The sequence below is a fragment of the Hyaena hyaena genome, unplaced genomic scaffold (assembly GCF_003009895.1).
Source record: "Hyaena hyaena isolate Hyena2069 unplaced genomic scaffold, ASM300989v1 scaffold_39, whole genome shotgun sequence".
Classification (NCBI taxonomy): domain Eukaryota; kingdom Metazoa; phylum Chordata; class Mammalia; order Carnivora; family Hyaenidae; genus Hyaena; species Hyaena hyaena.
The window spans coordinates 4,332,052-4,346,410 of NW_024080671.1; the positions used below are offsets into that span (position 1 = coordinate 4,332,052).

At 50.5% G+C, this 14,359-nt stretch overlaps 1 protein-coding gene across 5 annotated transcripts in view; it reads right to left on the minus strand.

The window, feature by feature from the left end:
* Positions 1-12,490, minus strand: part of SLC39A11 (solute carrier family 39 member 11) — a 346,364-nt gene extending 333,874 nt beyond the window's left edge. For all 5 annotated transcript variants that reach the window (XM_039229817.1, XM_039229819.1, XM_039229816.1 and 2 more), the window contains exons 1-3: positions 12,403-12,490; positions 8,942-9,060; positions 3,784-3,822 (exon numbers count right to left, since the gene is read on the minus strand). In XM_039229817.1, the coding sequence (XP_039085748.1) occupies positions 3,784-3,822; positions 8,942-9,049 (147 nt within the window). In that variant the 5' untranslated portion in view covers positions 9,050-9,060; positions 12,403-12,490. The remainder of the gene's footprint in view (positions 1-3,783; positions 3,823-8,941; positions 9,061-12,402) is intronic.
* Positions 12,491-14,359: the final 1,869 nt, after the last annotated feature.

Below are 14,359 nucleotides of genomic sequence, written 5' to 3' on the forward strand. Positions count from 1 at the left end.
CAGCGAGCCCTGTGGACCGGGATTTCCTGCTGCGGCACCACTGACACTTGGGGCTGGATACGCTGTGGTGGGGGCTGTCCTGCGCACTGGGGGGCATTCAGCAGTATCCCGGGCCCCTATCTGAGACATACCAGTTGCGACAACCGAATATGCCAAATGTCCCCTTGGCGGGGGATGGACCGCCCCCCAGTTGAGAACTACTGCCCTAGCCAACAGAATGGCTGTTAAATACAAATTATTCCATGATTAGCCCAAGCGGTTATTACAGCTCAGGCCACCCGGGCTGTACTGCCTTTTCCATAGTTTGGGGAAGCGTTTGTGAGAACCCGCTAGTGGTCACCATGGCCACTGGTATTTCCTGAGTTTTGGGTCTCAACGGTCTCCCACATCACGCTGTTTACTTTCCTCCATGTTTCTGGTAACCTTCCAGAAGTTGCTCTGTGGAACTAGTTCAAGGTCAATTTCAGAAAAGTAAATCCTATTTTCTTTAAAAGTGAAAGAAAAAAGCAAATTCACAATTTTTAGAATCTCTCTTTTTCTTTTTTAGCAGTTATATTAAAAATCGGAAGTAAAACTGTTTTAGTTTAGATCCTCATACTTAAATGACCACAATAGAGTGGCCTGATGATTTTTTTTCTTTTTAGGGAAATTACATCTTAAATTTTCGTGTTTTGGGGCACCTGGGTGGCTCAGTCGGTTGAGCATCATCTCACGTCATCATCTCACGGTTCGTGGGTTCGAGCCCCGAGTCGGGCTCTGTGCTGACAGCTAGCTTAGAGCCTGGAGCCTGTTTCAGATTCTGTGTCTCCCTCTCTCTCTGACCCTCCCCTGCTCACACTGTCTATCTCTCTCTCTCTCTCTCAGAAATAAAAACATTTAAAAAATTAAATTTTCATGTTTCATCAGGCTCCCAAATTTATTCTTACATGTCCCAAAGACTATTATTGTCTGCTCTCCCTTGTTTGTTCCTGTTCTTGTTTCATTTTGGTTTTTTGCCTGTTGCTATGCAAAACTTACACTGGCTCTTGCCCTAAAGGAGCCAACTAGAACATAAGACACGAATGCCTAGTCAAAAGCAGAAAGACCACACAGAACAGTTTTTCACTCTCTGTACCTCTGTAAGACCTAGGAGAATTTTTAAAAACTAGGTACCCCCTCATTCCTTTTAAAATTGACATTTAAAGTATTTCCATCTTGAGTTTCAAGAGTTGCAAAAGCTGTCATTTCTGGCATATAAATATTGATTTCTGTTTCATCAGTCAATTAAATGTATCCACTGGGCTCTCTAAGCAGCATAGGGATTTGATTCCCACTCTTATTCTAGTCATTCACTCATAGATTCACAGAGAAATATGTGATCCTCTTAAAATATATATATAAACTGTATGTTCCTGCTTTATCTACTCTTCTGTTCATAGGCTACAGTCTAAACACACAAAAATGCACAAGCGAGCTTTTCTTCAAAAGTCCCAAAACTTACATCGTTACTTCTCCCAGACTTCTATTTCAATTCCCTTTCCCCACAGAATTTTACCCTAAAGCTACTTATGTTTTAAGCTAGAAAGTCTATTATTGATTTCTCTATCCTACCTCTTGGTAATGTAAATGCCTAGATACATTTTAATTTAATTTTTAGAAAAATTCACGTGAGCCTAGGGCTCTAACTGCTTAAGTAACAATCTCCCAGATTGAGTTACCATGAAAATAATTACTGGTAGAGAACAGATTTCTAATGACAAAAATACAAAACATTCTTTTATAATTATTAAACATTAAAGAGTAAAATATTCTTGGAAACGTGTATTTTCATGGATGAGGGACTCCTCTTGTTTTTTCAATTCATTCATACATCCATGGACCAATATTAAGTGGTCATCACTAGACTAAGAGTTGGAATCAATTTTGTTTCTATTTTTCTTGCCTTTTTCTTTCTTTTTTAAACACAGGCAAAAAGAAAGTGTGTTCTGCATAAAGAAGAGGGTGGAAAATTAAATACTTTGTTACAATGATGTCACTTTGTTCTCTGAATTTTATCCTAGTCAACAGGCCCCAAACCCCACAGTGGTCCATTGTGGAAAATTATTTTTAAGTATCGCTCTGCGAACAATTTGATTAGATCCACAGTCAAAGGGCCAGACATGTCTGAACCACTTAAGGATTTATGCCCAGGGCTCAGTGATCAGAGGCCTCACTTTCTTCACTCCAGCACCAACATCCCAAGCGGTCCCCGTTCATGCATGGACATTTTGCCCCCGAGAGACCAGGTAGTAAGGTGACAGTGCGTCTATCCCTTGTAAAGTGGGAGAGGACAAACGCGGAAGGGAATTTGGGCAAGGAGAACCGCCTGCCCAGGCAGCCTGGGGCCACTGAGGACCTGGAAACGGGTTTTGTGAACACTCTCCATGCCCCTGGGCACCACCTGGAAGGCTCTGGAAGGTACACAGACCCCAATCTGATGGCTGCTGACTTGGGTGACCTCTGGGAGACGCCATCCCCACCCCAGCCAGTTTTTGTAGAGCACAGTAAAAACCAGACAAAGGAATCAAATCTTGATCACCTGGAAGAGTGTCACATATTACATGACTTCTGGTGTGATGAAGACGATCGGAATATACCACCCCGGCATTTACACCCCTGGGAAGCAGGCTCTGAACTCTCCAACCCCCAAGCCCTAATGCCCGGCGCACAGATCGGGGAACTGGGGAACAAGGTATACAGTTCCCCACCAAGGAAGCCATCAGCCAAATTCACAATGTGGGACGCTCTGTGGATATAAAAGACCCAGTGTCTCCAACTAATTATGGGAGTGAAAAAAAAAAAAACAAAAAACGAAAGACTGTTAAAGAATAAAAGACAATTTAAAGTTATAATCGAAATGGAAATCTTGCTCAGATGCTGATTCTAACAAACCCACTTCAATGATCCCTTTGAAAAAATGGAGGAGGGGCATCTGGGTGGCCCGACTTTGGCTTGGGTCATAATCTTCTGGCAAGTGGGTTCAAGCCCCACATGGGGCTCTCTGCTTGTGAGCACCGAGCGCGCTTCATTTCCTATCTCTCCCTCTCTTTCCACCCCTCCCCAGCTCGTGCTTTCTCTGTGTCTCAACAAGAAAATAAAAACATCCAAAAAAAAGCTTTTTTTAAGGAAAAAATTGGAGAAAATCTGTACATGAACTGGGTGTTAGGTTACTTACAGTAAGGAGCTGCTAACTGGGGTAAGTGTGATAAGGGAATTATGTTGTAAAAACACAAAAAAAAACAAGTCATTCCGTTAAAGATGTGGATTTAACTTACGGGTAAAATTACACGATGTCTTGGATTTGCTTTAACAAAATATTCCAACCTCTCAAGAAGGTTGGGGGAAGTCAGAAGAAACGAGCTTAGCAAAACATCAGGATTGCTTGAACCTGAATGATGGCTACCTGGGATTCTCTCCACTGTTTTACATGTTTGGAGATGTCAATAATAAGAGGGCTTTTAAAGGGAAAGGAAAGAGAGAAAGATGGTATTTAATTAGCGACGTTGAGGCCCTTCCTAAAAACCATCTCATTTCACAAGTCTTGAGAGAGCTGCCTAACAAGCAGTCCCCATCGTTGTCTAAGAGGCAGGACCATTTCCATAAGCTGGACAATACATAGGTGCAGATATATGAAGGGGCCGTTAGCACTTGGAGTCCAGAGAGGACATCTAGATTGCACGAGAGAGACTGGAAATACCCCCTTGGCACAGAAATGTTCAAATAAGCAGGCCTCTGTTGACATCACTCCTGCTGTATGCTACTTACCCCTGCAGCAAAGCCAAGACTTCCATCCAAGATCCGCCTCTGAAAATATAAACAAGATGTTTCAGAGTCTGAGGGATGTGTCTAAGGATAAGAGGAAATCCTAGGATCTAAGAGAGCCGCATGAATGAAGACTGGCCTGTGCCTGAGAGTGCCAAGTTGTTTAGAAGCCTGGATTGGACCCTTTAAAAATGGGCCAAGAACCAGGGAAAGATTTTTTTTTAAAACCTTCCATCCATCCCACAGCCAATCAGAGTGTTTTCTCAGTGGTGCTTGGCTTCCATTGACCCATGCGCTGTCTTTTACCTGGCTCTCCTATTAATTTTAACTATAAACCTTTAGTAATAGCTGGCCTAAAAGATGGGAATTGGTAAGCGTGGGTAGGGACCATGGGGACCAACCCAAACTCTCTCACGTTGCAGGTGGAGGGACAAAATGGCACAGCTGCTTTGGAAAACTAACCAGCAGCGTCCACGGCTGATGAACATATCCTACGACCCAGGCGTGCTACTCCTGAGTAGTGAAATCATCACCTAACAGGAACGCCTATATGGATTCACCAAGCACATGTCCAGAAAAGCTCTCAGCAGCAGTACTTGTGAGAGCCAAAACTAGCAACTACCCAAACGCCCCACCAACAGCAGAACGGATACATCAATTAGGATGTATTCACACAACAGAATACCACACGCCAATAAGAACACACACGACATATGTATGAATGAAGCCCCTAATCAGGCAGGGGAGTGGATAAAGTGGAAAATAAACAGAGTGGAATCAGCCAGATGCAGAAGAGCGCATACGATATGATTACTCCATTTATATAATGTACAGAAACAGAGAAAACTAATCTCTGTGGTCAGAGGCTAGGAGAGGAAATTGCAGTGGAGGTTGGGGGCGGAGGGTAGAGACTAGAAAGGATCCTGAAAGGCTACTGCGGGGCTGATGCTGTTCTAGTTCTTGATCCGGGTACTAGTTTCATAGGCGATTGTGAAAAATCATCAAGCTGTACATTTGTAAAATGCACACTTTTCGGGGCACCCGGGGGGCTCAACGAGGTGAGCGTCAACTTTGGCTCGGGTCATGATCTCATGGTTCGTGAGCTGAAGCCCCATATCAGGCTCACTGCTGAGGGCACAGAGCCCACTTGAGATCCCCTGTCCCCCTCTCTGCCCTTCCCCGACTTGTGCACAAAAATAAACATTAAAAAAATAAAAATAGTGGGGCACCTGGGTGGCTCAGTCAGTTAAACGTCCGACTTCGGCTCAGGTCATGATCTCACGGTTCGTGGGTTCAAGCTCCATGTCAGGTTCTGTGCTGACAGCCAGCTCAGAGCCCGAAGCCTGTTTCAGATTCTGTGTCTCCCTCTCTCTCTGACCCTCCCTTGTTCATGCTGTCTCTCTCTCTCTCTCTCTCTCAGAAGTAAACTATTTTTTAAAAAATTTTTTTAAATTTAAAAATTTAAAAAAATAAAAATAGAATGTGCAGGGGCGCCTGGGTGGCTTAGTCGGTTAAGCGTCCCACTTTCGCTTAGGTCATGATCTCGCGGTTCGTGGGTTCGAGCCCCGCGTCAGGCTCTGTGCTGACTGCCAGCTCAGAGCCTGGAGCCTGTTTCAGTCTGTGACTCCCTCTCTCTCTGACCCTCCCCTGCTCACGCTGTCTCTCTCTCTCTCTCCTAGAAATAAATAAAAATGTTAAAAAAAAAAAATAGAATGTGCACTTTTCTATATGCATTTTATACTTCAATTTATAAATATTTGTTTAACTTTGCAGTCTACATTATGGACATAATCTATAGCCTCGTGAACACGTGACAGGCTTGTTGAGGTGATTAACCCCAATCCTTGAGACTCCCAAAGAAGCCTGGGTGGCTTAAAACCATTAGCTCAGCCCTCTCCCACCCCTGCACGGCTTGAGGTGGATGGAAGGTTTCAACCCCAGGCAGCCATACAAATGATACTTTTTCTAGGCGTGCTGTGGCTTAAGCAAAGTGGGCTAACCAAATAATTTAATCAAGATCTCATAAAGAAGTCAGGTAAGAAATTATTCTAACAGCATTCATCTGGATCCTGAAAGGAGAAAAATTAAACTTTTTAAATTTTTCCACTTTTAGACATTGACTTCAAGGCACTAATCAGATAGGTGCTCAAAGGCTTATGTTCATCACAAAGGTATTTCTTTAAAAATTAGGAAAAGAGGACATAACCTATTTGCCTAACAGTTGGGGGACGGCTATATAAACTGCAGGCCGGCCTGAGGACAGAATATTACACAGTCGGTTAAGTAGCCAAAGTGACCAAAATAATCAAAGTAATCAAAAAAACCACTGAGGGATGCAGGAGGAATGCTCACAGTAGCAAGTGAGGAAAATTAGTTGTAAAACATTACATAAAATTTGATCCCTACCATGTAAAATAACAGGCATAAATTTATGTATACACAAAGACAACTCAACTCTGAATGAAAAGGTTCAGGGTTTTGGGTTTGTTTTTTTTTTCCGGAGAAGCACTTTTTTTATTATTTCTTTCAGCTTTTTCATACTTTATGAGTTTCTTGCAATTAAAGTATATTTTAAAACAAGAAAACAAATTTTGAGCAAAACTACTTTTTTAAAATTTAATGTCTATTTTTAAAAGAAACAGAGAGAGAGAGACAGAGCACAAGCAGGGGAGGGACAGAGAGAGAAGGGGAGACACAGAATCTGAAACAGGCTCCAGGCTCTGAGCTGTCAGCACAGAGCCCGACGCGGGACTTGAACTCACGGACCGTGAGATCATGACCTGAGCCGAAGTCAGACATTTAACCGACTGAGCCACCCAGGTGCCCGTGAGCGAAGCGACTTTTGAGAGCAGCTGCGGAGGGCACAGCCCATGTGTCTACTATCCCAGGTGATCCGAACGGCGGCCCCCATCTCGGCCGAAGGAAAGCTGAGGTTTGCTCCGGGGGCCAGAGCACATCTCAGCGGACTCCTGTCTCTGGCCACCTTAGCCCCCCAATGCCGTGCCTCTCCCCACTTCTCACTCAATCCGCCTGTGCTGAAAGGGTGCACGCGGCCCATCCGCACCTGCTACCTTTGCAAGGCCCTGCTTGCAAGACTGGTCCTTGGTCGGCTTCTGGGAACTCGCTGCTTGAACTGCCCCCTCCCTTCCCTGCTAAGGGTGCATCCATGTGCCTATGCTGGTATCCAAACAAGGTGATGGATGTAGTGCACCCGCTTTCCTTCTCTTTCTGCGAGTCTGGAATTTCAGCAGCATAACGCTGCCTCTGTGAGCACCCCCGACACAGTCCTTGGGGGCGGAGGCTCCACAGGGTGCCCCGGGCGGACATATCACATGTGTGTTAACTGCACACATGCACGTGTGTCTTCCTCGCTGGGGGAAGAGGCGCTCTCACTGGGCCCCTCACAGGAGGCGAGGAGCGTCAGAGGCCAGTGCGCGGATGTCCCCAGATTCTGCCAGTATCTTTCTCCTGCTGATCCTTCCGATGTTAAACCTTAACCACAAGTACAACTATACGCTGAACGCTGTGGGTCCTTCTAGCGAATCACCAAACATGGTGATGTTCTTGGGGAACGTGCCTCTACGCAGTATAAGTTTTCAGCAATTCCTCCTATTGACCTCGGTGATTACAGTGACATGAGACAAATGAGGGGCTCTGGGGCTCCACAGGAGAAGGGGACACCTCTGTGAAGACGGGAAGGCACCTCTTCCCTCCCACAGCGTTGGCCAGGGCCACATGGGGCTCTGGGGCCCCGTCCACCGTGTGCCGCTGTTCGCTCAGCCCAGTGACCTCTCCTCAGTGCAGAAGACCTGGGGAAGAGAGAACCAGGCGCTGCGCTGCCCTGCCCTAGAAGGGCACGAAGTCGGGGCCCCAGAAAACCTGGCGTGGCTGTCATGAAGGAGGAGGGAAAGGCGACTAGGGCCCTCCCCGCTGGCCCCCGGGGGGCCCCCATTCGGGGACTGGAGTTCGAAAGGCTTCACTACCTGCCAAGAGCAAGCGGGGATCCAGGTGGCCTGAGTCGCTGATAAGCTCCAAACCTCCCGCTGAGAAGGGCGGCGGGGAAGTCAGGTCTTACCTGACACTGAACACCCGGCTCCCTGGTCTCTAACACAAGAGCGACTGTCTTGCCAGCTTCCTAGGCTGTGTTTTCCTTTCCACATCCGCTCACAGCTTGTTTACATGGATCTTAAATCACCCCTCGCTTATCACGCCTCCAGTTTCTAAGGCGGCCCGCTGAATGGTGCAGGGACTTGACAATTCCTCAAGATAAAGATGGGTTGATCACTCCAGGCCCGTGGACTGAGGGGGTCAAGGGCTGGAGAAGGAGAAGGGGAAGGGCGTTGGGGAGGAGTGGGGTCGGGTATGCGGTGCGTGTTGGGGGGATGGGTGGGAATGTGGGGGCTGTGCGATACGTGTGGTGTATGTGAGGGAATATGGGCTGTACGGGATGGGGGTGGCGTATGGAGAGATGGGGTGTGGGTGTCGGTTGGGACGATTGGGGGTGTGCACGTGGAGGGGTGGGGGTATGAGAGTCTGTGTGGGGTATGTGGGAGTGCAGGGGATGGGGAAGGGAATGTGGGGGGGATGGGGGATATAGGGGTGCATGGGGTGTGCAGGGGTGGGGTGTGGAGGCACAAGAATGAGTGAGGTTGTTGGGGGGAGGGGTAGAGGATGCATAGGGGTGAGGGGCGGGGTGGGGGTCTGTAGGGGCATGGGGAGACGAGTCTGTGTGTCTTCATCCCAGAGCAGGTTAGAGAGGGAACGAGATGACATAAATGAGAAGGGGACCAGATACCCTTCCTTTCCATCACCCCAGCTAGTTCAAGGACACGGAGCAGGACAGTTCAACCACCAAACTGACCACCCGCACCAGGCCTGAAGGAAACTCGCCGGAAGCTGGAAACCAGGCGGGGGCTAAAGGCGGCTTAATAATTGGGCTCCCTTCCCACCAGGAGGGGAGCGGAAGCCGGGTAGGGAGAGGAGGAGGAAAAAACACAACAGAGAACAAACGCAGAGGAGTGGAGGCGTGGCCAGTGGCCTTCCCCCGCCCCTGCAAGCTTGTCATGACTGTGGTTTCAGAGCTTGTTAAGAACCCCCCCCACCCCACCCCCCCCGCCGCCACCACCGCCCCAAACGTCAGCACCGAAGCGAGGCAACTCACCTGGCCACTAGAGAATACGAACACGAGCGCTGCCCCAGCTGCCGTCAGCCCCCAGGTGAAGAAGGTCCCCAGCAACGCCTGGAGCACAGAGCTGTGGCCTTGGAGCATGCTGGATACGGCTGTGTGCAGAGGGGCAAGAGGGGTCAGCCACCGACAGTGCCTTTCAGGGACAGCCACCCGTGCTAAGGTGCCCGACACCCTCCACCTGAGCCGGCCCACAATCTGGCCTGGTGCTATGCACCCATCCACCCCGCCATCCCTCAATGGCCTCGATGACCACCCCCCACACAGGCCCGGCCTCTTCACCCAGCCCCACCATGTGTCAGAAGCCACCTCGTCCTGCACGCACCGACCTGGGGACGCCTGGGGAGACGCCAGAGGAGCCCATGGAAGAGGTTATGACATTGGGAGTTAGTTCCAAAGAGAAGCTCACAGAATGTGGATTCTTCAGCAGGGAGGAAGAGAGCACAGGGAAGGTCTGATTACAGCCTTCTGGCACATTCTGCCTACTCTGGCTGCCCCTGCCCTGCATCGGTTCCATCTCCTCCGAAAACAGGTGACTAACTCAGTTTCCCTCTTCAAGCTCTCCCACCTGAGTCCCGATCCAACCTTCAATGGCTCCCCATGGAGGCTCCTGTGGGAGCTGCGCCATGGCCTGCCAAGGGCATCCCCCAGCGACACCTCCACCGCTACCCCCCACTCCGAACTCCCGCTCAACTAGCCATTTATGGCACCTTCAACAGGTCCCGGATGGTCCCGCCTCCAAGTCACTCTTAGCCGGTTCCCTCCCAGAATGCGTTGCTTCCCTCTCTCCAGCCGGCAGACCCAGAGCACCCTCTAATGCCAACTTCGCCCCCTCTCCACACCTGTCCCCATGCACACCTGCGGCTCTTTCTTTGTACAGGCCCGCCTCCTGTATCTTTTATATCATTGTTGCTCAAGAACACAGAGGCTACCTTTTCACACCTGGCACCCCTACAACACAGGGCTTCCCGGCACCCAAAAAATATTCGTTGTATTGAAAAGGGCCAGCTTACTTTGACGGGACACTCAGCAGGGACAGGGAGAGGGAGCTAGAAGTGGCATTTCCCTGTCAACTGAACACACCGCCACTGAAACGGAAGTCATACCACTGCCCACTGAGGAAAGAAAGGGAAGTACCACTCCTTCCCACTTCCTCTAGACCTGAACACGTCTTGAATTCTCGCTCTGGCACAACTGAGGATCACGGTCTTGCTGTGGAAAGTTACAAGGCAAAGAAAGCCGTCTGTTGAAAAGCCCTGTGTTCCCGTACGCAAACATCAGGGCTCAGAGCCTCGTCTCAAAGGGCTCATTCAGCCGCTCACCGGTCTCCCAGCTCCCACAGGGCTGGACATGACCCCACAGGGCTCGGCCCTGCCAGGTCCCAGTGCCCTGTGAGCCGCCAGCGACCCTGGGCCTGCGGACGAAGAGCTAAAGACGCTGATTCCGTTGGCCCCTTAAGGAAACCATGGCAGAGGGTGGACAGGGCCCTTATGCCAAGGGGCTCAGCAGCATGAATAGGACTCCAACCGGGGAAGGCTGTGGGTCCCCAGGTGAGCCCAGGCCCAGCTCCCACGCCAGGAAACCTCTAAGAGAAACAGCATCTGTGGATCTGGGCCATGTCCAAATAAAACTCAGGCCAGTGGGTGCCCCCTCAAAAAAAGAGAAAGTGATATATGTTTTTAAAACCCACCCATCTACATACTTCATCATGTTAGGTTCCCCCTAAAAGGAGCGGTTCGTGTTTCTCTTTTAACCAAGACATCTGGATCATTACCCCAACCTTCTATTTCTGGCTGCTTGTGGGTAAAATCTGAAACGGTGTTTGCAAAGAAAGGCACACGGCTGTCACACCCTTAGTACTTCTCATCCAAGACAGGTGATAACAAACAAACAAAAAAATAAACACAGCTTTTTTTTTTTTTTTTCCAGGACTGAATGTGCCTTTCAACAGCTACAGAGAAGAGGAAGCCATTTACTTTGCCAACGGGCCAAAGTCAATGTGGGATTTGTGGGTTCACCACCGACAGAGCTCTAGGTGTTCCTGAGGGGGGGGGGCGCGGGGGGAGGGCTAGAGGGAGGGAAAGCACTATCCCAGCCCGTCTCCATCTACTTGGGCACCCGAGATACAAGGAAAAGGGTCAGCAAGGCCAAGCATGCCCCCTTCCCAAAAATCACAACATTTATCATTGATAATGCAAACACAGTGGCCCCGGGAGAAGAGTCTTCCATGCGCTGTTTTAAATCCTCACTGCTCACAGGGTGGGCCCCCTCGGAGCCGGGTAGAAACGCAGGATCTCGGGCCCCACCCGGGACCTGTGGACACAGAGTCCGTTCTGGGAGGGAGGCTCACACACATTAGAACGGAAGGCACTGCTCTAACGCGGGCACTTCTAGGAGGCCCAGAGCCTTGAAAGTGACTTCTGCCCTGCGAGGGAGGGACTGGCGAACCTGCCACAGAGGCCCAAGTGAACGAAAAGTTTTCTCCAACAGGTCGGCCGGTAGCACCTTGGAACAGGGGCGCCAGTCCCAGCACCTCAAAATCCAGCTTCCGAGATGGGGCTCAGACTTCCCTGTGGGCCGGATGTTAATACATAAACCTGGATTAATTTACGAGCGGGAGGATTATTCGCTGCCCTCCCCAACTTCAAAGATGCCAACCGCCGTGTGTGTGTACACATTCTTCTCCAGCTGCCCAGGCGGCTCCCGGACCCATAGAGGATTTCTTTTCTCTCCCTTGCTAACCGGCCTCAAGGTATTAATGATGTTGGAGAGGTGGGAACAGCATTTAATGAAACTGCACATGCGCATGCGTGCACACACACACATATATACACGCGCGTGCACACACATACACACACACACACACGCACACACCCCTTGACTCCACGAGGAGAATCCAGCAATGGGATTCAGGTTTGGGCCTATAGGACTGTGGAAAAGTTCCCTTCGAATACCTGGCTGCTCAAAGTGTGGTCCGGGGGGCCAGGGACCCCGGGGGATGGCTTAGAAATGCACAGGCTCCGGCCGCTGCACCGTCACCAAATTTCCAGCCAGGTTCCAGAGGCCGAGCAGCTCCCCAAATGAGTGGGAGGGGACGCAGGCTGCCCCGCCTCTGCGCCCCAGGGCCCCGGGGACCCCCGCATGCCCACGCGAACCGCTGAATAAAGAGGATTTGGTGAGCCACTGTCAAAGAAAGGCAGGTCAACACCCTCCAGGTGACGGTGGCCGGGGGGCCGAGGGGGGCTCCGGGCAGCCCTCCCCCCCCCCACCTGCCACAGACTCCCGGCTTCTCCCCCCACCCCGACCCCCGCCTCTCCCCGGAGGGCACCCGCCTTCCAAACTCCATTTTGCCCTTCCAAGTCCCACACTCTCCTGATGGCCCCAGACCCCGGGCCTCCGGCCCAACCGAGGCGCTAAGGGAGAAAGAGCTGACTCACTACGGTGCCCTCTCAAGCCCCCAGTCCACTTCCATCAGCCCCGCCGCCGCTGGCTCGGCCGGCTCCTCTCTCCCGAAGTCACTTCCTGCTTCCCTCCCGCACACGTGTCCCTCCGGCCGCCAGGCCCCTCCCCGCCGGCCGCGACTGGCAGATCCCGCCCGGAGAATCAATTCTCTGGTTCACAGCCCTCCGCAGGCTCGGGAGCAGACGGGCGGGTGGACCAGGGCCCGGAGGCCAAGCGGAACACATTCTGCTCGCACCAGCCTCTGCGGTCCCCTGTGAAGCCACAGAACCACGGGGAAAGGGCGCCTTGTAACGTCCCTGATATCATTTATGTCACTGCACTTGGCAGCTGAGTGAGCGGACGTGTTGGGGGAGGGGCGGGGAGGAGGAGCAGGAACCACCTACGATTAGCAGCATTCTCTGGGTCAGTGGCCCTCCATAGCTCCCTTCAGAACCACCAGGAGCAATGTCAAAACACAGAATGCAGGCACCCTGCAGAGGTTCTGCTCTGGAAGTCCCAGTGGGGACCGAGATTTTGTGTTCTGAACTAGGATTTGCTGATGCCCTGGTCCTGGGACCACTCTTTGAGAACCATTGCTCTAGGTCAAGGCTTTGCTCCCTAGGCCTTCTAGGAAAAGACCAGCATCAGTAGAAAGGGGGCGCTCCAGGGTGGCTGAATCAGTTGGGCATCTTGATTTCAGCTCAGGTCATGACCCCAGGGTCGTGGGCTCAAGCTCTGCCATGAACGTGGAGCCTGCTTGGGATTCTCTCTCCCTCTCCCTCTGCTCCTCTCCTCCGCTTGTGCTCTGTCTCTTAAAAAAAAAAAAAAAAAAAAAGCAAAAACAAACCAAAAAACCCAGAGGGCATCACTTCTAGGTTTTGCCAAAAATGAAAACAGGATGCCCAGTTAAATGTGAATTTCAGTTAAATGACAAATAGTGTTTTAGCGTCAGTGTGTCCTGTGCAACATTTGGGACCTACTTATACTAAAAACATATTTCATCTTTGTTGTTTACCAGAAATTCTGATTTAACTCGTGTCCTATGTTTTATCCCAGGAAACTACCAGAGGGTGACCAGGTCAGAACAACTGTTCATGCCCATGGTGGTAACACACCAGAGGATCCAATAGGAGCTGGCATCTTTTGTCCAGTAAAAGGCTGTCATCCACACTGAGGACGGCTCCACATTTGAGCAGCGTGTCAGGAAATGAGATGGCATGGTGACTGCAGGGCGCTCTCTGCCCTCAGGAAATTCTCAGACCCAGCAGAGACCCAGACCAGCTGTCTTACTCAAGAAATTGCCACAGACCAAGGGAGGCTTCAACAGCAGACATTTATTATCTGGAAAATTCTGGAAACTGGAAGTCCGGGCTCGGTCCAAGATCAAGGTGCAGATTTGGTTCTTGGTAAGAGCTGTCTTCCCGGCTTGCAGACAGCTGCCTTTTCACTGTCCTCTTGTGGAAAGAGATCTCTCTCCCTTCCTCTTCTTGTAGGGCCACCAAGCCTCTCGCATGAGGACCCCCACCCTTATGGCTTCATGGAAGCTTACTTACCTCCGAAATGCTCTCTCTCCAAATGTAGTCATATGGGGGGTTAGACATATGAATATGACATATGAATTTCATGAGTGGAGCCCTCCTGTGTGGGATTAGTGTCCTTACAAAGGGAACCCCAGAGAGCTCCTTCACCCCTTCTGCCATGGGGAGACACGTGAGGAGTCCGCGACCCAGAACAGGTCCCTCAGCCCCACCACGCTGCCACACCCCTATCTGGGACTTCCAGCTTCCAGATCTGTGACTGATACATTTCTGAACAGGATTATTTCTGTTGTGGATAAGCCACCCGTCTGTGGTGTTTTGTGATAGCGGCCCAAATGGGCTGAGACACTCCATTTTACAGATAAGGAGACTGAGTCTCAGGAAAGCTCTGTCGTGACCCCAGGTTGACAGGGTA